The sequence below is a fragment of the Octodon degus genome, unplaced genomic scaffold (genome assembly GCF_000260255.1).
Source record: "Octodon degus isolate 3935 unplaced genomic scaffold, OctDeg1.0 scaffold00044, whole genome shotgun sequence".
In the NCBI taxonomy this organism is placed as follows: Eukaryota; Metazoa; Chordata; class Mammalia; order Rodentia; family Octodontidae; genus Octodon; species Octodon degus.
In genome coordinates, this window is record NW_004524620.1 from 7,210,830 (window position 1) to 7,235,728 (window position 24,899).

The 24,899-nt window shown below is 36.0% G+C and overlaps 1 protein-coding gene across 4 annotated transcripts in view; it reads right to left on the reverse strand.

The window, feature by feature from the left end:
• Mpdz (multiple PDZ domain crumbs cell polarity complex component) overlaps positions 1 to 24,899 on the reverse strand; it is a 178,128-nt gene that overhangs the window by 143,313 nt on the left and 9,916 nt on the right. For all 4 annotated transcript variants that reach the window (XM_023715824.1, XM_023715825.1, XM_023715823.1 and 1 more), the window contains exons 2-3: positions 14,133 to 14,207; positions 9,546 to 9,712 (exon numbers count right to left, since the gene is read on the reverse strand). In XM_023715824.1, the coding sequence (XP_023571592.1) occupies positions 9,546 to 9,712; positions 14,133 to 14,148 (183 nt within the window). In that variant the 5' untranslated portion in view covers positions 14,149 to 14,207. The remainder of the gene's footprint in view (positions 1 to 9,545; positions 9,713 to 14,132; positions 14,208 to 24,899) is intronic.

Below are 24,899 nucleotides of genomic sequence, written 5' to 3' on the forward strand. Positions count from 1 at the left end.
TATATTGGGTTATTTTGCTGAATTCACGTACCTACAATATTTGAACTGGCATCAAGTATGAAAAGATTCTTTAAAGACTTCTCCCAATACAGCTTCTCTAACAACAATGGCATACCCATCTTTGACAAAACAAAAAAGGGGGAAATAAATAAAGGACCATTTTGTAGTAGAAAAATATATATGTATATACAAAATAGTTAGGATAGATATACAGCTACCTTCTATGAGAAGAAAGGTTTGTACCAATATTAATTAGACAAGACATCATGTGTGCACTTTGTCATCTGAATAACTACTACAAAGACAACAATATGCAATGTACTAATTATTGTAACTGTCCTACTATCCTGTTTTGAAACTGCTTCATAGCTTTTTTCCTCATTAAAATGAATAAAAAATTAAAAAAATAAAACTACAAACCCAATTAAACATAGAGACAAAAAACCCAGTTTTTTAATTAAAACTTTTATTTTAAACATGTAATACTATAATTATTTTAAGTGATTTAATATTTAAATCATTTCTCAATTTCAGTTTCTAACATAGTATTTATTGGTGGATGCACCACATAAAAGCTCTTTGCAGTCCTGGTCGTGAGACTAAGGTGTTTAAAAACTTGCTTTAGAATATTAAATTTCAATTAGTGAAAGGAGCAAAAGAAAGAAAACCAATAGTTATTAAGTACATAAAACATTGGGCTTATGTTTCCCCTCTAAGACCCATGTTATTTAGTTCATATTTTATAGATAAAGTGAAATGACAGATTTATCAGACGATACATAAGATATATTCATCCTAAAATTAAAAATTATCCATCAAAAACATCAGTAACAAAAAAATTGGGATCTCTCTCTCTCTCTCTCTCTCTCTCTCTCTCTCTCTCTCTCTCTCTCTCTCTGAATACTACCAAACCATACAGTCCCGATCGAGACAAAATAATCATAGGAAGCCCTGAAGGGGCCAAGAGATAGCCAGTAAAATAAGTGCTTCCCTGGCAAGCACAAGCCTGAGTTCAATCCCTCCTTCCACCAAAAAAAAAAAAAAAAGAAGTCTTGAAACCTTAAATTATGTTCAGTATGGTGTTTAAAATTAATACATCCCTATAATTGTGGTGTGGACCCTGGTAGCAGCCTTCCTGGCACAAAATAATAGTTCTGCATATAATCTCTCTCTGCCTCCACTTCCCTATCTGAAAAATGGAAAAACCATGAGCTAGCTCCCTTACAACGGCACTGCAGGGATAAAGTGAGCAACAGCAACTGGAGTAGCTCCTGCCACATGTAAGAAGCAGCACACGATGATGCCGATGACGGGTGGTACAGTTTTTCAATATAGTTTCTAACAAAAAAGTGTAGAGTCTCCAAAGTAACTGTAGCTATTTGGTTAACCTAGTATGTTAAAAATTGTCTGGCAAGAAATGATAAATATTTAATGACCACCACTGTTTAATGTTTAAGAATACACAGACACATTCATTAAGCAATCATTTTCTTTAGCTTGAGTAAAGTTCCGTGTAAGGGACTCACAAATGAACGCAGCACGAATTTTACCTCCAAGTAAATAAATGAACTTGAAACCTGAAATATGATGAGCTCTGAGCTCGCTTTTATGCAAGTTAAGAACAAATGGCAAGCAGAACACAGCCTATACACCACACTTAGGCATGTGTGTTTATGCATATTTACAGAATATCTTTTCTTTATTTAAATTCAACAATTCTGTTTGCTTAGTCAAACTTCCAAGAGAAGGAAATTCAAGGAATGTAGCTTGACCAAAAATAATACTCTTATCAAAGTATGCTGAAATTTGAGAAAAATATAAAAATTAAGTAAATCCATCCATTTAAAATGCCAAGCAAAACAGCAGTTTAAACACTGAACATATAGACAAATGACATTGGGATTTTTTCAGTGTTATTCCTAGCACTCTCACATTTCAAGAAGATAAATAAAAGTAATTCACTGTTCACAATGTAAAACAAAAAATAATAAAATAAACTCTACAAAGAAGTAAGAATCGGTACATGAGGATAGCTGTTATTTTGATACACTCTCTATTCTACTATTATCTTTACCCAATTCATTTAATATACCATTAAAATCTAGCATAATTATAAACAAAATCAGGAACAAAGTCTGGTTAAGAAGACTGATTAAAATTGGGGGAATAAATTTAGAGAAATGGAAAATCTTAAGGATTTTCAGATTATAAAACATTTACATGCATTTGTCTTTAGGAGGGCCATTAACTGTTTTACTTTTATTCATTTTCATTTCACTTGTGCTTTTATGTAGATAACTGAGTGTTTTGAAATGGTATAAATTAAAAATAAGTAAAGCACTGGCTTTAAGATCAAAGTCATGAATTCTTCTCCAAACTTTGGCAATAGGTTTAAATTGCATGAACTCTCTAAGCCCCAATTTCCACATTGGAAATAATGAGGACAACACCCCCCACATTATATAGCTAATAGACTAGTTAAATGAGACCAAGTCCAGAGCACGTAGTGTTTCTTAAAGATAGTTGTTGTTGCTACAACTTCAAATGTAAAACTACCCACTAGATCTACTGCTCTTAAATTCTTGGTTTGAAAAAAGAATTCATTTAAGTTATAACCAGTAAATGTCATGTTTTTTTTAAATTTCTTTCTTCTTCAAAGACTATTTAACTTTGTTATAAATATACCATACAATTAGCACCACTTGTCGTTTCAGACACACATGCATACCCAATAGCAAGATGGTACTGTATTTTAATCCAGCACTGTATAAAAAGCTTGAACAGTGCCTTCTTGCCCAGAAAAAAATAAAAGAATTTTAGTCCATTCAATGGTTCTATATTTACAAACTTTTACTTAAAGGAACATTTAAAAGCTGTTATTGTACCAAAAGTAAAGTATTCAAAATTCCTACAGTAAATAAACTTCATGATAAATGTGAAAACATAAGAATTATTCCTCTCTTACTTTGTCCTAGATAATGCATATTACAGTCTCAAGAACAAAAGATATTTTCCTCTTGAGTGTAAAATTATTTCAGGAGTAATGCTGTATCATAAAAAAAAATTCGAGAGGTAAGAAAAATCTTTTTTTTCATTCTTATAAGCAACATCCATTGGGAATAATTCTACTATATTTCAAGATAATTTCCATTAATAAGACCAAGGCACTTTTACTTTCTTTCTGTCCTCCCTCCTCCCAACCCCAAATCATAATTTAACCCAGACAGTCTGGAAGACAGTGGTCATTTCCTGTCCACAGACGGCAAACCTTCAGGTGAAGCATCCTCATTTCTTTCCCAAGTTACAAGGCAAAAAGAGTCGTCACCCTTCAGTTATTTGTGAAGTAATAAAGCTGAAGAAACACAGGCATCTCTGGTCTTTAAAATATAAATCACACAAAATAGTATCTTTCCGATTATCAAAATTAAAACACAGGAAAAAAGCATTAAATTACTAATATTTCTGATCTTTCTATCAATCTAAAAATGATAAATATAAGAGAACATCAGAGGGCCAGAGATACAGCTCAGCGGTCTAAGCACCTGCCTGGCAAGCTCAAGGACCCAGGTTGGATCCCCGGTACTGCATGCCATGGCAGCCCCATGCTTAGCTGGCCACCAAAACCGAGCATGGTGGCACACACCTATAATCCCAGTGCTGGGAAGGCTGAGACAGTAGGATCACTACGAGCTGTGAGCTGCATACCTGTATCAAATACATACATGCATACATACATACATACATACATGATTGAAAAAAAAAACAGCTGCTGATGCTACCACTTAAAAAGAACATGCCTTCCCATTCTAAGCACAAAGCTGATTTAACAGCTTAGAAGTCTGTACCTGCGGATCTGACTTTCCAGTTTTGCCTCAGGCCGATGTTAATCCCAACTAACATTCTTCACTTCCTGCAGATATCAAATTGACCCTTCAAAGTATATATGGCTACCTGTCAAATTTTCTAAAATCTGCCACTGCTTATAATCAAACATCAGAAAAAGTACACGACACAGAATGTAGGTTATGGACATTATCTCACATGTTCATCAGTAGAAGAACCACCATTAATTAGGCCCTGATGTTTTAATCTTAGTGGTGGGAAGATGAAAGAAACATTGCTTTGAGGGACAATGCATATATTTTACAATTATAATCAAAAGTGCTACTTACCAGTATGCTTTTCATACCCTTACCTTAAGTTCTGTTATGTTTATTATATTAAAAATGTAGAAATGTAAATAATACTAAAATACTGTATTTAATAGAAAGGTTAGAAGGTAAAGTGTACATAATTTCCTACAAAGGTGACTAAAATAGATCAAAACTGAAAAATAAAAACAAAGAAAATCTTTACCTGGATAAATCTTCACAATCTCACAGCAGTTTCTTTCAGAGCAACACCCCACACAGAACCTAACCGCGCTGACAGCACTGGTCTACATGCGGCTCCCCAGCCCTGTTTCTCAGATCAGCACTGCAGACATTACCACGCATTAAGGCTCTGCTGTGGGTGGCTATACCACACACTGAACGATGTCTACCAACATCCCCGAATCCCACCTGCTATGCACCAATACAGCTCTGTGGCATTCCAGGGACGACAATCAAAACTGACTCCAGACAGTGCTACATGTCTCTTGGGCGGGAAGAGCACAACATCATCCTCAGTCAAAATCAGCTGTTCTGTGCCCAAACATTTCTCCATTTATTTGTTTATTTATTCCTTTATCGCTGCAATAAATTTTCACGCATTATTTCATGACCCATCTTGTTTCCTCCAATCTGAATTTTCTTGCTAGTGAAAGTTAAGTACTTCCTTCCTTTTGTAACCATTATCCTTCCTGGTTTCCTGTGTTCTGCATCTTACTATTGAGACTTTTATTGATTTTAGGTGTTCAACAAAGGCTTCTTAAGAAATGAAAATGAAACTTTCCTAAATGCATCTGTGTGAAAACCTGGCCATTGCCAAAAGAAAATTTTACTCACTGAATGTCTTACAATGAACAATATAGCACCCCTAAGTTTCTTTTTGTTTACCTCTGATCCTGCAAAGCTGAAATTAAATGACACACTCAGCTGTAGTAACCAAAAGTTCTTTCATATCTAGGTCTTCGATAGTCATGCATAATAAAATCTTTGTTGTATTTTCTCTTTTCCTTGCTGTCTTTTTTCTATCTTCCTACTTTTGGCAGGCAAATGTTCCAACATTAATCTACACCTGCAGTCAGTAGCTTGAAAATTGAAATACCCATTATCCATTATGTTTCACTATTAGAAGTTGTTTCAATGTCTTCTTTGGCATGTCAATAGGTAGAATTTACAAATATAGAAAAATATAACAAAAACATTACACCACAAAGACTGTGTCTCAAGAATAAAAATTAATACTAAGAAGTAATTTCCAATTTGGATTCTCTGTTAACCCAGTATCTCTCTAGTTAAAGAGGTAACATAAATGTTCAAAGACTTGTACATATATATGAAATGTAGATAAGCCAAAATATTTTTTGAATGAAAGTGAAGAACTAGAAACCAAGAAATACTAATAAACAAACAATAAAATAATATAATGTCACACTCCAAAAAAGCTGGGAATTATGGATAAGAAGAGACCTCCTGAATATTCTGTGCCCTGAGGGCTCAAATTCCACACAAGCATCTTTTATATCCACATTATTTCTCAAATCTTAGAATTTTCCTGTATTGCCACAGCTTTAAAAATAATCTTAACAATCTCAATTTCTAAATATTGGCCCTCAGTTTCTATTAAAATTAATAATCTTATTTAACTGTTTCTACAAATAACATGGGGGGCATTTTACAAAACACTCCATCAGAAGATTGATTTAGTGCCTGCAATCAATTCATAAAGCTAGGAGATTAATTAGGAAGGGAGCATCCCACCTGTACTGGACTAAGAAACGCAAAATAAATATGCAAATCCAATATCCTCAAGGCTGACACATTTTTATTATTAAACTGCTAACATGTTTATTTCCCCCACAATAGATGGATTTTTGTCATGCATACACAGTAAGCCCTTTAGGTAATAGCTGTGATGACTAGGTGACAGTGAGGACACTACCTGAGAATTTGCATTTGACAGATCATTGACATAGTTCTTTTTCACTCTCCTCACTTAAAAACAGGGATGGTACAATAGGAAATGAACAGGAGCTATTAGAGATTATTCAAGTTTAATAGCACACATCCTTTTAGCTGGCGGTTAGAACAATACACAATGTGACAGAGTTAAACAGAGGCATCAATTATACTCTCAGACCTGTTAATATTTTTGACAATATTTAAATAGCACATCCCTTCAGGGCACAGCTTTTCTACCCTCTCAGTTACACACCTGTCAAGTGTTTAATTTGCCAAAGGGAAACAGTCTGATTTCTAAGGGCAGTCTTAATACTAAAGAAGCATTGCAAAAATTAAACATTATTGAATAAAAGTAATGAGAAAGATCTGAGGGAAAAAAATTGCAGGCTTAATTCAACATGGCATGTCAGCATCTGTCAGTAAGCACAATATGATCGTGTTCTCCAGTATGCTGCGTGTACCGTGGCATTTCAATTATGTGCTCCCCTTGGTTCTCAGGAAGATGAGAAAATGATGGCAAGGGAGAAGCCCAACTTTCCAGTGAATGCAAAAAGACAGAAACAGTAGCTTGCACTGTTCTGCATATAAAATTATACATTAGAAATCATAATTCGAGCATAAGGTAGCCAATAAAGGCGAGCCAATGCTGAGATTTGGGTAGTCTCTAGTTTAAAAGTATGAAACAAACTGTGTTCCTTAATTGCATTAATTATTAAGTTATGATTATGAAGTTAGCAGTTGATAAATCTAACACAATGTAATCTAGACTAATTTAAATGTTTAAACAAAAGATAATGCAGCTTTTGAAATTTTATTCTAATGATTAGGAGGACAAAAAGCTGGTAAAATAATCAGAACTAAATTAATAAAGAATGGACGCTGAAGTGAAAAATCACAGAAACTTTGAGAATTTATCAATATGAAACTCGTAACTCTAGCAATCAAGTTTCTAACCTTAAAAATAAAAGATAGGCCACAGAGCCCAAATGAAAGAAGGATGGTACTCGGGAGCCAAGAAGTCCTAGTCTGGCTCTCTCGTTACACATCAGCCACTTACAGCACTGAGCCACTGGTACAAACAGGATCTGGACTGCATGTTCTCTTGGCACATTTTTCTTTCTTTTTTTTTTTCCAGAACCGGGGATTGACCTCAGGCCCTTGTGCTTGCCAGGGAAGCACTTATTCCACTGAGCCATTTCCCAGGCCCCATTTTTTCTTTTTTCTTTCTTTTTTTTGGAGGCCAGCAGATTCCTTTAAGGTATTTCTTTTTTGCCATGAGTATCTGGGTTCGAACCACAGCAGCTTGAGCTTGAATGCTTTGTTTAAGCAGGCACTTAAACAACTGAGCTAATGGGCAGCCCCCCCCCCTTGGCACATTTTAAGTGTTAGTTTTCTCCCATATATGAAAAATGATTAAGGAGACAAAAGTTCAACAACATGTAAAAAATGCCAACAGAATTCACAGACATCAAAACTGAAGTCTCGAAATACATTATTAATAAAACAATACCATGCTATATTAATCACAGAATGGGAAGTTTAATGAATATGCATCACAGATTTCCAAGTAGACTTCGTCTGAGTTCTGTAGGACCCAAATACTAGCAAATCCCCAAGTTGTCAAGTCGCAAGTTTCCAACTTTGACATGTATGAAAGGGCCTCACATTACAAACATATAGTAGAATGAGCTCACCATATCTTCCTTACCATTTTAAAGTAATTGTAAACTTGCTTATTTACAATAGCACTGTAGTGGACCACACTATACGGTAACCAACTGTAAATTTACAATATTTTGTGTGTTTGGTTTTTAATGCTTCATATTGTGTGTGTGTGTGTGTGTGTGTGTGTGTGTGTGCACGCGGTGTGTCAAAAGTATAAGACTTACTTTGCAGGACTTATAACTCCGATTTAAGAACTTCCTCCTACAACCAAACTCATTCATAAATCAGAGATTTAGCTATATAGAAAATGTCACAGAGTCCAAAGAAGCATTCCTGCCTTCCCGTGAGGCTAGCTCCCAGGAACTAGCACAAGTTAGATACACAGTATCTGCTGGTGTTCTTTGTTTCAATTGTCCTCTCATTCTAATCATATTTTCACTGAGTACAATAAGGCAGAAAATACATATTTAACTTCTTTACAATCTAAAAGAAACAAAATCACTTCCCACATCAAAATTGCACTTATATTTAGACTGCTGGTTTCTCCAAAACCTTACCAATCCATACTGAAAATCAGTAATGAAAACCAGTCCTTTGAGTAATTTGCAAAAGGGACAAATGGAAGAAAACTACATACTTTTTTTTTTAAAAAAAAGCACTATAAATTCATGATTGTGACTTTCAAACTGCAAGCATCAATTCGCTACAGAAAAGTACTTTCGAAGATTCTTCTTGATTACTTTTTTGGGGGATAGGTTGAAAGGCTACAGAAACACATATCTAAACTGAGATGTTATGTAATACTAAGCAAATTGTTCCTCTAATACTACTATTTGTTCTTTGTGTTTGGCACAGCTTAGGTTTTTAATTGGAGCTCTTCTTTCACTGAATTATGAAATTATCCATCAGGTCTCATTGTAACCTTTTAAGGGAGAATATCTGCTAGCAACTCATCCATAACCATTAATTAAATTAATGCTAAAAACATGAGAATGAGAACTGACATGAAGGCATAATTAGACTGATTTCAAACCTTGTGACAATAAGAACTGTTTTAAAAATATTTTTAAAATCTGAGAAACACTGATTAAATGAAGTAATTTCAGAGAACATTTTACTTCAGTTTCATTCTGTCGTTGGGATATATTTCAATTCTAATATATGTGTTCAAACTTCTTAATGCTTGTAATTTTTAGAGGAAAAAAACTGTTACATTTAGAAGTTCTAATGTTGATCACCATCTGACGCTGTCATGGAGGCAATTGCAACTTACACTCTTTTAAGAAAGTGAGAATTGCAATTCCTCTAACTGATGACAATGTAATTATTTCTATTACTGTCAAAATAGAGGCAATTTCCCTTCCTTACACACATGATTACACATGCAAATCCAGGCTTATTTGAAATCATGGAAGTATACTAAATGTCTGAATGTGAATGAGCAAGATCACTTGAACAATGAGCCTAGTGATGATGGACATCAAGCCTACAGCCATTCACCCCAAACATATTTTTATTATCCCTGTCTCTTGTAGGAAATCATTCCTCCTCATCCACACAGCTTTCAACACAGTGTCATATCATCCACAATACACAGTAACAACCCCTACAAAAATAACTGGAGGAAAAATGCAACAGTGAATCTGAATGTCTTATTTGGTGATTTAAGTGACTTCATTAACATGTACCAAAAACACACTTTAGAAAAACACAGACTTACTTCAGAAGGTCTACCCCATGCGGGGAATGTGGGATCAGTCAGTGAAGTCCTACCTGATCTTTCAACTGCTGTACAGAGGCCTGCAGACTCAGAATCTGACTGAAGAGTGGGCTCTGCAGCACTGACTTTAGAAGGCTTAGTTTGTCTTCATTTGCTATATCCCCACGTTCTCGGAGCTTGGCTTGCAAGCGCTCTGCTGCTTGTAGGGCCCGATTTTTGTCTATTTCAAAGAAGAGCATTAGTTAGTAATAGTATTCAAAATATATAAATGAAGTATAGAAGGACCTCATGCTTGTAGAAATCCTAAAATTGTTCCTTTTGAGTACACAAAATTGTCTCTTTATATCGGAGTACAAAATTGAATAGAAGTACAAAAAATCTTCATGGAATACAACAGTACCAGAAGTAGATGGCTGAGTACACTGTGATACTTTAAATATCTTACCTCAATATTGAATAGTGTTGGAGTGTACCTAGATAGCCCTCTAAAGCCTCCTGAAGTCGCAGGTGGGGATTTTTCAGAGATGGCTGGATCTATATAGTGTGTGACTGATTCAGTATGCAATGATCAATTAGGGTGCTAGGATTAAAGGTGTGAGTGCTATCTGCCCCCAAAACAAGAAACCTGGCCATAATGCAAGGGGGACAGAGAGAGGCTGGCTGCTCCCTGCTTGGGGTTGGCTCCTGGATGCGTCACCTGGCTGCCTTGCTATCTCCTGCCTGCCATGAGCTCCTGCAGTATGCCTCTGCCAAGCACTCTGCTTAACAACTACAGCTGAAACCTCTGCAACCTGTTAGCCAAACCCAATCTCCTCCAACTTTCTCTCAGCAATGAGAAAATGAACTAAGAGAAATAGTATGTATACATATACTTCAATCTAATTGGCTCATTTATGTACAAATAAAATTTTCATATCTTTTTAAGAAGGGAATATATCAAATGCTTATAAAGTCACAAAATTGATTTAGGTTATATAGTTTAACTCCAATGACAGCTGTTTCAACTCTTTGATATAAATTATGTAAAACCAAATGTTTTGTGATCATGGAAATGCTGAATCACAATATCTAAAATATAAGAACTTTATATATTAAGAAGCCAAACACTCTATAATTGAGAATTTGTACAGACATATATAAGAATAATACATCACTTGATTTTGAAAGGCAAGGTCATATGCCAAAGGGGTAACAGTTCATGGTAGCAGAAGACAGCAAAAGGAACAAGAGCAAAAAGAGAGGAGCACAAGATAAGACTCTTTCTGTCCTTTATATTATATGTACGTTACTCACCCAAGGGTGGGTGTAGCATTCCCACCTATAATCCCAGCCCTAGACAATGAATCAATCAAAAAACACAAGATTCAGCCACCTCCAAAAAGCATACTATGAGTGCATGGGGCTATGGGGGACATGTAGACACAAACCATAACATTCTGCCTCTGGTCCCCCAGACTCATGCACATTCCTTTATGGAAAAGACCTTTAGTCTATCTCCAAGAGTTGACAAAGTTCTAACAGTTTCAGCATTGCTGAAAAGTACAATTCCCAAGTCTCAGAGATTTAAGGCAAACTCTAAGCTGTGTCCATGTACAAATGAAAACAAGTTAAACACTTCCATGTACTCAATGGTACATGACAGATATTTCTGTTTCAAAAATTACAAACACAGGGACACTAAAGAACGGGACCAACACAAGTCCAAAATTGAAAAAGACAAATATTAAGTCCTATAGTTCCACGTGGAACATCCAAAACAATCTGTGGCAAGTTGAGGGCTCCAAAGGGTTCGAGTGACTCCACCCTATGGCACTTCTGGTAGCTGCAGCTCCCAAGGCTTTCTCTCTTAGGCCTGTTCTGTTCCCCTCTTACAGATTTCCTCAGATAATACGTATTTCTAGTTTTTTCAAACTTCTGAGTTCCCCACTGCACCACTGGCTTCACCCTCACAGCTTCACATACTTCCCTCTCAAGGGGCACACTGCCTGGTTTCCTAGGCCTTCTGAAATCAGGGTGGAAGCCTTCTTAACCTCACAACTCTTGCGTTCTACATGTGACTTAAAGGCAGCATGTGGATGATGTCATGATCTCCTGCCAGCAAGAGTGGTAGCCAGACTTTTCTCCCTCTTGGTTGTCATAATTGATTGCCTGGTTGCTGAGCACTCTGAATCCAACTGGGAGGAACAAATTGGATATGTTGCCACAATTCTGGAACATGGTATGCTACAGGTTTCTTCTCAAAGTCATTTCTGCAGTTCTGAGTCTTTAAAGGGTGCATACTTGTTGCGTCTTGTGATGTCTTCTGGATGTCTTAGGTAGTCTCCTGTTCCTTCTCAGCAATCAAGATCTCCTGTTCTATCTTTGCAGTTCACAGTCTCATTGGAGCTTGCTTTCTCAGCAAATTCACAGCGTTTTAAATCATTCTAGTGAGCTCTTTGCTCTTGATTCTCAACACACACCTGGCTAAAAGCATTCAACAATAGCCACACCACCGCCTCAATATTCAACCACCTTGAAATTTTTTCTGCCAGTTTAATTAGTCCACCACCCTTAATCCTGGTCTCAAGTAGTCTCTGGACATGAACATAAAGCAGACAAACATTTTGCTGAGCCACAACACACATTATCTGGAGTCCAACAATCAATGCCGTGCTTTTTTCCAACAGAAACACCCCAAACCTGGACTTTAATGGCAGGATTTCTATCAACCTTCTGATCTTCTGTGCTCTGACCAGAGAGAACAGTCTAAGGCATTCAAGTGCTACTCTTCCAGGTGACAGCACCAATCCTTTCCAAACTCTTCCCATAGGCCAGTCCCAAAGGCTCTTCAACCAAATAGTCAAGAACACTCACAGCAAGGACCTCACTTCTGGTAAGAAATTATGTCTTAGTTATTTTTCTCTCTTTGCTGAGACAAAAAGTCTTTGCCCAAAATTAATGGGGGAAAAAAAGGCTTAGTGCACAGTTTTTGGAGACTTCACTCCATTTCACCTGGCTCCAAGGCAGGGTAGTGTGGCAGGGATAACAATTCATGGTAGTAGAAGACAGCAGAAGAAACAAGAGCAAAAAAGGAGGAGCACAAGACTCTTTCTGTCCTTTATATTATACGTATGCTATTCATCACAGGGTGGGTGCAGCATTCACACCAGTGATCCTAGTCCCAGACAATGAATCAATCACAACCTCTAGATTCAGCCTTCCTCCAAAGAGCATACCCCTACGGCTGCATGAGGCTTTGAGAAGACATCCAGACACAAACTATAGCATGCCCCCAAATTAAATAACGTATTTATGTTTCAAACCAGCCGAATTCAAAAAGGATTAAGCATCTTATATAATAGACACTAAACTATAAAGACAAATATTTTGATCATGGCCTAATTGTCCTAATGCCTTATGTGCATGTTTACTGCAGTCATTACAACAGATAACTTTTCATAGCTCCAAATCTGAAATTATGGAAAAATGGGGCAATTGAAACATGAATTTATCATAAATTCATACACACACATTAAATAATATTTGCTAATGTAAAAATCTTAAAGCATGTAATGATAAAGATACACATGAGAATTTTATTCTGGATTACATTCGCCATGAAATCTTAGAATATAAATCAATTACTAATTTTAATGGCAATTCTTAGAAGATATTATTATATAAGCTCAGTAATAACTAATAGAATAGAAAAAAAGAAATGGTTGAAGTTATTCTGTATTTCCTCTTTCTGTTCCTATGAGGAACTTCCCTGTGTAGGCCAGTAGTCTTTATGATATCTGACTTCAGTATACAGTGATACAGGAGATGTACTCATATGTGTTTTCGTGACCAATATAGAATAACCAGGCACAAAAGTCATACAATCAGAGGAAACAATCCTCCTTTTCCCTTTCCTACCAACTATTCTTTTGCTTTCCATAACCTGCCAAGGAATCAAACATAATCACTAAAATGCCAAAGTGAAATCACAGACACATTCCAATCTACGTCGACAAAAAGCTACCTGGGATAAGGAATTAGGCTGCCAGGTGAACGCAGGTCTGTGTCACACCTCACATACCTGTAAATGGTTTTTAAGCTAATTTCTCTAAAACTAAACAGTGGAAATAAACACAATTAATACATGAGCTTGAGATATTTGGATATTTCAACCTCAATTTCTGTAGAAGTTCAAATGTCTTACATGTGGTTTTCAGCCTAAGTGCTTATCGCTGATCTCTTATATTAATTAATAGCAAGAGCTCCGCAGCGTTTCAACTGCCACAAGTATAAGAAAAAAGGATGATCTTCTTTCAGCATCAAAAATATTATTAAAACCCCTGGTGCCATCCAGAACCACATATTATATTAATTAGAACTGGGTTCAAAAATCAGAATTGGATATACATTAAAGTTGATTAAGACCCATAAATGAAGCACATCTTCTGTTTATTTTGTTTACATAGGATATGGGGTTTTTTATAATAGGAAAATTTTCCCCCAAGTACAGAAATACATTATTATAGTACAATTCTTATGATCACAGAACTTTAAATCTAAGTTATTATAAGCAGAAGCCTGCTGTGCAGAATATATTTTATTCGGATATCCCAATGAAAGTAGTGTCAATTCTTACAAAGACAGAAAGAAGTGTGTCTTACCTATGGTTTCCAACATTTTTTCAAAGTTCAGTGTTTCCTTCTATAATAATTCAAGACAGCAACTAAAATGGAAACCTATAAAGAAAAGAAATAAAATGGAATGTTCATGTGTTATCAAAACTTTATAACTATATTCTAAAACTACCCTACAAAATACCTGATACCATTATAATTTCTTTAAGCATTAAAATCTTACTTGTTTAACTTAACATTGTTCTCTTTATAGGCAAAAAGTTGACATTTTATAATTTATTCAAAAAATGGTATGTGCTCCCAATAAGTTTCATAACAAAGGCATAAATTCTATTTTAAATAAGATGACAGATGTTTTCAAAATACTTCCTTAAGTTAATCTCAGCATAGAACAGTCTGATCTCAGATTAATGTACAGATCATTAACCACAGAGTAAGGAACTCACTTGAGTATACATAAGAAATGGAGCAAAAAATGTTAAAAAGCAGCTACACTCTTGTCCTTAATGTTCACAGCCTTAACTGGGGAAACAATATACACATACTCATTAGAAACTGACCACTGGATGACAACACATTAAATCATGGATTAAAAATGGGATAAATGAAAGTGTAGTGCTATGCTTCAAAGGTTTTAACATACTCTCCCATGGATTATAATCTTTCCATTCAAAAAAGAGAAACTTCTCCATTTCTTCAGCCGACACAGATCCCATCTTTCTCTACCAGCGCCTAACTAGACTTTTCATGTAGGTTTGCACTGCACACAGATGTGTACTGCACACAAATCTTCATTGCCAGTGTGCACATCTTTGACCATCTTCGATCTGTGCTGGCCAGATTCTGTAGTTGTCTCCACAGCTACCTCTACATTTGGCTCCGAGAAAATCCTCAGTTGGGAAGTCAGCTGATCCTTTTTCCAGTGAAGAAAAGGAATCTATCACCACATGATCTCATTCCTCATCTAAATGAGACAAGTAATTTTTGTGAGAAAAAAAACAGGTTGCCTAAACCCTAGAATACACATGTTGAGAAAAGAAGTGGATGATGTGGATGAAGAGCTGTACAGAACATCAATGCCTACAATCTGCTCTCTGTAATAAAAGAACACTACTAACTGAATTTCCTTGCCTCAATTTAGAATGCGCTACTATAAACATCAACTCAATCCAGTCAAATGGCTCAAATGCTGGAACATGATTTTAAAAATGCCTTGATTTCAAGAAAAGAGAGTACTGGCTCTGATTTCTCACACACTACATAGCGATGTGGCCCCGAGCAATAGACCAATCATTCCAACTTCATTTTCCTAGAAAATATGCATCTGGAATCTTGTCATAAATGAGATAAATTATGCCAATTACAGCTCACAGAATACCTCATAGCTATAAAATATATATCCAAGATTAATGCTTAGTCTATATAGATAGTCGTCATGAGGCAGAATACAGGCACATCTTAAAAATAAACTAGCAATATTTTAAAATTCTTATTTAAGGGTTATATTAATTCTTATTAAGCATTATGTAATACTCCATAACACAGCACAGTGGTGGCACATGTGCATAATCCCAGCACTCTGGGAGGCTGCGGCATAAGGATCACAGTCCAGGCAACTGTCTCAAAAAAAAAGGCTAAAGACGTAGCTCAGTGTGAAGGCCCGGGGTTCAGCCCCAGAACCACAAAAATAATTAAGTTAAATTAACTTAACTAGTATACCACTAGGTACCTTCATTAATAATTGCCTTCAGGTAATAAAAACTGAAAGTAAGTATTCCCTAAGACAAGACCATCCAGGTCTACTCCTGTGTAGCTGTCTAATTCAATAGCCAGTGGGATGCATGAACACAATGGCCACACATAGGCAAGACAAGCTGACAACCCAACCATCAACTAAATATAAGACCTTGTTAAGTTACCTATCTGTGCTAAACCTGAATCTATTTACAAATGAATAACATTTATAAAATATTTAAAGAAAAAGATTACATGGATTAGGCTTGACAGGTACAATAAAATTTAGTTTCATCCATTTTCCCCTATAAAGTATTAGTTCAGAAAGACAGGCAGTACTCAGAACATGAGGAGAGGGAGCTGACGAATTTAAAGGTTCACCAGTGTATGAAGACAGCAAAACAGTAAAGCAGGTGGCTGCCAACTGAGAAAAACACTGCTGTCTAAAGTTCACTGTAAGTCAGTTATGAAGAAACAGAATATAGCCCCTTCCAAAGAAAAACAATCCTTGTACAGGTTTAAAAAACCAATTAAGCTGCAAGTCAGTAGCGCTAGCTCTTAAATACAAGCATTACCATTGTTGCACTTTAGTCATTTTTTAAAAAGTACAGTTTCACTATTTCTCTCATGTGTTCTCATGTCTGTAAACTCAAAAACAAAAAAACAGAAGACTTTTGGAGGTTCCCAAGGAAATTTATCATAGTAGTAATGACCAAAAAAGGTAAGAGCTTAAACAAATCATTCTTTTCCATGTATTTTAGAGATTATTGGTAGGTCTCCCAAATAAACATAAGTAATGGTCATATATGCCTAAACAAATCGTGTGTGTGTGTGTGTGTGTGTGTAACTGGAGATTGAACTCAGGCCTTTGCGCTTGCTAGGGAAGCGCTTATTCCACTGAGCCATCTCCCCAGCCCCAATCATTTCTAAAATGCAAATTTTTTAATCAAGAAAATACCTCTCCATAATAATATTCAAAGTACATTTGAAAACATGGCTCCCAGGATGTAATGCAACTCAGAGGCACAGTATGGCCTAAGCACAGACCAATCCCTGGGCTTGCTTCATACCCACCACCAGAAAACACAGAAGCTGGTACCCTACAAGGGACTAAATTCGTGGGGCCCAATGTTTAGGACAATAGAGGAAGGTATGAAGTCCTACTCAAGGCCACCAAGTAGAAAGTAGGAGAACTTCGAATTTGCCTAATTTCAAAGGGCACACTTTTTGCACTACCTCATATTTTTGAAATAGCCTTGTTTTAAAAAAAACCACATATTTGAAATATAATGTCAAATTCGAAAAATAAGACACAAGACAATTAAGTTATCACTTCTTGTTTATACAAGAAAATGCTTGTGCAAGTAAAAATGAGCATGTACATGTTTGTAAAGCATAAGACGTATGTGTGGAAGTAAAAAAAAAAAAAAATACACATCTGTTTACCAAGCATAAGAGGCACATATGCACAAGCTACTTCTGCAAGTTATCCAAAAACTAACAGGAATGGGACATAGCAAAGCCAGAGGTTGCTGGCACTGACCTTTCACTGCACTCTTACAATGTGTTGTAAGATAGGCTAACAGATTTAATACATAAAAATACTTCTAAATTTGATTTTCAAATTGGGTGTGGTGGCGCACTCCTATAATTCTGCTCTTCAGGAAGCTGAGGCAGAAGGATCGCAGTGAGTTCAAAGCCAGACAGAACTGCATAGTAAACCCCTATCTCCAATAATAATAATAATAATAATAATAATAATACTTATCAGATAAATTTAAAAAGTTTAATGTATTTCCTAAGAATATTTGAATTATATTAAAATCTAATTTGTTATTTACCCAAAGTTCAAGTTTAATGTGACATTATTTGTTATTTTATCTGGCAGTCTTATTATGTATGTACTCAGCTAGAAAAGTTAAATATAAGAAAATCGTTTTAATTTAAAAACTGTGTATCCTTCCTTCATTATGACAGAATTGCCAAATCCTTAATAATCCTCTAAAGATTTTTCCCTTGACCACAGAATTCCCTAATAACTAGTTGATAACTCTAGTCCAGGAGATAAAAAGCAAACAATATTTGGTTTTACTAGGAAACAGGAAAGTCACTTTCTACCAAGCTGTACTACAGGTAGGCACACCTTTTAAGTACAACAAAATCAGTGCTTCAAACACAAATTATTTGGCACAATGCAGATTTCACAGCACCTAATAAATGAAAATGTTTGTACCACAAATATGTAGAAAAAACGCCTGAAAGCACAAATAACTTTCTAGTTACCCTAAAAAATTCTGATGGAAAAAGCAATACAAAAAAGAGGTTGTTACAATGGTTGTGGCTTGTCAAAGTTGTTCACCATCTGTTATAAATTTAAATTTAGCATTTATCTTATTTATCACTGCCTCAGAACCACCTGAAATTAGCACAGAAAGTGAGACTACAGTGATTTGCAGGAAGTTTACCTAAATTCAGTTGCTTAGGATAGAATATTTGTAGGTAGTAAATTGCCAAAATTCAATTGCTTATGATAACACATTTACACTTTCAGTCATAATTCAAACTTTTATATAACATTACTCATCCATTCCTTCAAAAGTAAAACTAAGTCTCAGTATCCATCATGTAGAAATCCAGCAGAAAACATTCAGTCTTTTTTTAACATCTGTTCTTTTGAATTTCTCTCCTTACTTTTATAGGTTTTGATAAAAAGTTGGTCCTGAAAACAATTTTTATTTTCAAGTTCACTTTTTTAAATCTTCTTAAATTTCTGCAAGACTGACAGAATTTATCAATCTATTCTCTTCTCCAAAATTAAAGAAAATTAAGTATCAAAAATATCAGATTTATATAACATAATTCAAATAGTGGTTGGCTTTTTAAATTGTATTATTTCCCTACCTTTATAAAACCATAAAATACTTGTCCACTTTGTTTCACAAAGTGAAAATACTGACAGGGTTAGAAGAGAACTCAAATTCTAATATTTTCTGATTCAACAAGTACACAAAGCATATACATGACTAGTGGCCAAACTAGATAAATGAGTTTCAGCCTGGAAACTCAATGTAAGTGAATGGAAGAAAAAGAAATAAACAATTAAAATACAGAAACCAAAATAGGAACCCTCAACCCAAGATGAGTTAAGGAAAGCTTCCTGAAGTCCTGGACCCCTGCAGAGCACCACAAGTAAAAGGTCCTCCTATAAAGGCCAGAGTATACATTACTTTCTCAGTACTATGAAGTCTCCTGTACCTACCTGGAAGCTAGAGGAGAAGGACAGGACAAAGTGAAGGGACTGGAAGTGTTTAAAAGCCAAATGACTGAGGGAGCTACAACCATTTTTAAAGTGTTGCGATTCAACTTGAAGTGTATTCTGGCAAAGTGTATGACACACTAAAACTATGCTTTATAAATATGGTAATGGTGTGGAGGCCACACAAAGAAGAAAACTGGGAAGTAAGCAGGCCATACAAGAGGCATTTTGAAAAAAAGAGCTGGATGTGAAAAATAAATGAAAATGGGAAAGAAGAACAACAAGTAGGCACTATAGCAACACAACCTGATAATGTATTAGTGAAGATGATCCTCGGTTGGTTCTAAGATGTCAGATTCGAATTATGATTAGACAGTATTACCCGTCACCAACACAGACTAAAAAGCAATAGTGCTGTGACCATTCTAGAAATGAAGCTCTATCCTCATTAAGAGTGTGCATGCCTCATGAAGAGTTATACCTACTATGGACTGAATTGTATTTCCCCAAAATTCACAAGCTGCAAATCTAACCTCAATGAACTCATTTTGGAAGCAGGGTATTTGGAAACTCTTGAAGTTAAAGAAATTCAAAAGATGAATTCTAGTCTCAGAGAACTGATTGCTTGAGAGGAAGAAGAGAGATATCTCTGCACAGGCACTGAGAAAAGGTGATGAGAACACAAAGAGGAAGCCATCAACAAGCCAGGAAAAAAGCCTCATCAGAAGACAGATCAGGCCAGAAAATGACTTGGAACTCCCCATCCTCTGGAAATATGAAAGAATAAATTTCTATTTTTTAAGTCACTGAGCCTACAATGATGTGCCTATGATTTTTGTTAAGGCAGACCAAGCTGACCAATTCAAATTTAAATCCACCCATTCCCCTACTCCAAGAATAATGATATTACATGCTATGCTATGCCTTTTCATCCAACCATAACCAAAGAAGCAGGGTTGTGCTTCTCACTCAAAGGAAGCCAATTTGTCTGCTGACTCAAAAAGTAGAAATTGGCTCAAGTCTTTCTTGCAAACTTGACAAATATTAAGAGAAAAGCCAATCACTGGTGGAGGTAGAGTGAAGACAGAAGAATAAAGAAACCAGGATAGGCACATGCAAAATTGAGTTTTGAAAGAGCAAAACCAAGTTAGTAAATCAAGAAAGAAACAATGGACATCCAGGTGTTCCTTGGGACAGTCAACACAGTCAACACAGCTAATGAAAATAAAGCATGCTAAGTGGCTCTGACAAATGCACTGACAACCACTGTCAAGAACTCCGCTTTACCAGAGGTACTATGTATGTGTGTTCCATTCAAACACACCCATTACCATCATATCCCTTGTCCTGAACAAGCCAATCCCCATTTGTGTCCTTCCTGAAGAAGTGCCATGCCTCCTTTGACTGTGACATTTGGGCATTCTACTTTTAGTAAAAGTTTCAGAGAGCTTGCCGATAAAGGCAGTTCTAATAGTGCCACGGAGATGACTTAGATGCTACAGGAAAAACCGTTACATTGAAAACGACACGTGCGTGAAGCTAGGGTGGATTACATAAACCAGTGATGTCTGAGATGACAATCCTGACTTGCTGTTACTCAACTCTTTAACAAGTTTTTCAACTTTCCTTTTCAAAACATGTATTTGATAAATCAATCTTGTTTATAATCCTGTGTATTGTATTCATTTCTGTTCCCCTGCACCTTCATTCCTCTTTTTAAGAGACCAAAATATATATTAAAACTAGGGGTTCCGACACTTTCTTTCTGGGCACCCACTTTTACATACTTTCCGACCATAATTTCTCTTTTATACATCCCTAAAGGATAGGACCCCTTTCTCCAAATTGTGAACTCACACCAAACACAGTGACTCAGGGAAAAGGTTTAGGTGCCGCTGAGAGAGATTTAGCTTCTTCTGTTCTCTCCCTCCCTAATTAAATTCAAAGGAATTTAGGTCGCTGGGCAGCCTGACTGTGTTTGCTACATTTTCAGGGTTGAGGGCCAACGTGCAGCATGCCAGGCATATTTCTTAGACAGAAACAGGCGCAGGGAGGCAGCCAAATGCCTGTAAGGCACTCACTCCAGCCAGGATTTCTTGGGACCTAAGATATAGAAGAATTAACAGAGACACAGAATTCTTAGGTGTAATTCTTAAGTGGCAACAAATTCTCCAGAGAAATAGCTTCAGGTTGTTGCCTTCTGCCCTTTTGTCTGCCTGAAACTGAAGCAATTCTCTAAGGATCCTGAGTGGGTGGTGCTTATAAAAAGCATGGATCCTCAGAACAGCCTTGTGGAACCCAGAAACACAGGCGGCAGCCAGTTTATCAACTGTAGGAGGAGGGGACAGAAGATGTGTGTCATTCCTCAGGTGCCCACTTAGGGACAGGGTTTTCACTGCATTGATAAGATCTCAACGGTGACACTGGGACGCAATAACACAGGGCTTTGTCAGTTGTAACCAAGTGATTTCTCAGAGGAAAGCCCTGAAGAATAGTGAACAGACACAGAGAATACAGAGAAAACTAACTGGGAGATGGAAGAGTGGACTAGAATACTAACCATGTGGCTTCAGCTCATTCCTAATCCACCCACTTCAAGTTTACACTGTTCCTCCAAGGTCATTTCCTGGGGCTTTCCCTCTAACTTTTAAAATGACTATTTCTACTACTTCCCTATTATGATTCCAAATTGTATTTCCCATTCTGGAATCTTCTCTACAAAAATTACGAAGCATATCATCTATCATATTGTCTACTTAGTTATCACTGCTCCATAAGTACTACACATAATTAGATATTTTTATCCTTCCCCATCAATCACAGCCTTCTAAACTCAGTTTCTGGCTTCTATGATTTCCCTTTGTTGCATACAGACAGGAATAAAGATGAAAATTTACAAACTTTCCTCAAGAAAGGGCAGGTTCAAATTTCTGAACACAAGTCCTCTGGGAGGTAAAAAGCGTATCAGAGCAGCAAATACAGCTGCTTTTCTTGCTTCCTTGTTTGTGGTGATGAGCTTAGATTCCCCTGGTTGAGCTCTAGGTCCATGCAGAAAAATACCAAGCACGTTCTGTGTGTCATCTTGTTCCCATTCTCTCAGTATATGCTTCACAATACTTTTTGGGCAGCAAACAGAACTGCTGTCCTCAAACTCAGATGTCAGAAGCAATCAACTTTGTTTTATAATAATCAAGGCTTGATTATTGAAAGATGCAAAAAAAAAGCAAGTTTTTATTATTTCCAAATATGTTACTTACCAACTCTAGATTCTGTAGACGTGGAAAAAGAAGATCAAAGAAATTATTAATGTTTTCAATATCACCTAATCAGACCTTTTATTTAGCAACTGTATTTCTATAGTTATTATTAGGAGAGGGCTAAAAGCATATACAATAAAACATCAATGTTTTTCTGAATGGTTTTAGCAAAAAGCAGTCTCATTTCCCTACAAAGAATTTGGGGACAAAGACAAAGAAAGAAACAATTAGGAAGGGAAACAGATTAAAACCTTAATCAGATTGTATGTCTATCCTGACTAGATTTCTAATGTAACAAACTGTCCATAGCATTCTTTTGATTAAAAAAGCAACTTTATTTCTCAGGCATAAATCCACCATCAAACACTCCTTCTGAGAATCAAAACTTTACCAATATATCTTCATGCTTGGGATATCTAAAATGTAGACTTGGTAATAATCTACAAATTAATGTGTTACTTAGTGCTTTTAAAAATATTATTCGCTATCAAAAAGTAAAGAATTATAGTTAATAATTAGTTGATATTGCATCTATTAGTAATGCTTCTTCCTAAGAATAAAAGTTTCCACCAATGAATGCTTAAGACATCAAACTTGTATCATTTTTGCTGTTTAAAATGACACAGTTCATGAAATCTTTCATATATTTTTTTCTTAAGCAGAACACATGTGTTTCACACATATGTATTTAGAGGTTCCCATGATCAGATTAGAAAACAGAGGCTTATAAAGATACTGTTTTTTCTCTAAACACATGAAGCTTGTAAGTATCAGAGCTAACATTTAAACCCAACCCCATTCTGAACAAAATTAAAAGCAAGCCTCTTTGTGCTAAATCACAGCTCTGGGCTCTACTAATAAAAATGCAACAAAGAAAATTGTTATTTTCTTTGTTCTTTCAGTGTTCACAAGTTATTTTCTAAAATTCTCTTGAATAAACATTATCATTTATTAGCTGTGAAATCCTAGGTAAATTGTCTAACTTCTCGAAGCTGCTTTTACTTTTTCTATCATATATTCTTAGAAGGAACAGACATTAAAAAAAACTATTTGCTAGTAATATTTTGTACTGTATTTTGTGTATACATGCCAATTTCTCTATTTTTCTGCTTTGAACTGCTGTCAGATTATGCAGGCTTATTAAATTGGTAATTCCTTGATACAAATCAAAGTGAATTATTTCTGAAATAAGAACAGTAAACTATACCTTGTCGTACCTTTGCCAAAATATATATACTTTAATGACATCCTTCTCATTACCTAAAACTTTTTTCTTTTGGCAGTACTGGACATTGATCCTAGGTCCGTCCTTATATCACTTCCTCCACCCTACTTTGTTTCTGAAACAAACTCTCCCTAACTTGCCCAGGGAACCTTGAACTGGTGACCATTCTGCATCAGCCTCTGGAAGAACTGGGTCTCTGGGCAGTGAGGTACTGCATACCCCACTGGAAAATTCATTTTATACTACTAAGTGCCCAAAATTATCCTCCAGGATTCTTCAAAGAAATGAACCTGAAAATTGAAAACTGCCAAATTCAGCTTAGTCATAAGCTGACACTTAAAAGTATCAAGATATAAGTTAACTGCCAAAGAAGACAAATGAACACTGAACAGTTCAATGTATGACAAGAACAGATAAACAAGGGAGAAAAGGAAAAAATAATGAGGCAAGGAATCTGAAAAGAGGAGGAAGCACACAAATGCAATAGCCAGGAGTGATGTAGGAAGCCCTCAGAGAACTGACCATTCATCAAGCTAACGAGCTAGAGTGGAATGCTGCAAATGGACACAGAGAGAATGGGATCGGTACCTCTAGCCAAGGAAAATCAGATCTCAAAGAAAGAACTTCTCTTATCTTTCTCACCAACTAGCAAAACACACTGAGTCATTAAATCTGAGTAATTTTCCTAATGACTCAGTTGTCAGAACCCCATAAAATAAGGTATGTGAATTTAGAAATGGAAGCGTTATAGAAGCTTTAAACATTATTATCAACAATTCTAACAATATTAGCATCAGAATGGCTAAACTGATAGTTTCCTAATTTTGAGAAAATCAATAGCAAGACAGCATAGATGTTTAATCCAGCTTTATAGAAATGTATACTATATGTCAAAAAAAAACCCACATATTTTCAGTATCATTTAAGAACTTATATTTTTTCTGGACATGAGATATAGGTGAATTTACCAGGAAGATGCTTTATATAAAGTCCTTTCACTCTCCTCCAAATGGAGTGTGTATGTGTTTCAGGTTCCCATAAATCTTTACAAATCTTTATCTGCCTATATCACAGAAGTATGTGGCAAAAAATGAGGGGCATCCAGGTTCCGACCTCGCAGGTGAGTGGTAGCGCTAAGCAGGACCTCTGCAATGTGATGTGCTAGCACCCAGTACCATTATTGGGAGTCAGAAAAACTCCGGATGTGACACCTGCGCCCTATCAGGTGTGGGGATAACTATTTTTTGGTGAGGTAAAGATATCAACTAAGGCAATGAAATGATTAAAAACCCAGGGGCTGGAGAGATGGCTCAGTGGTCTAA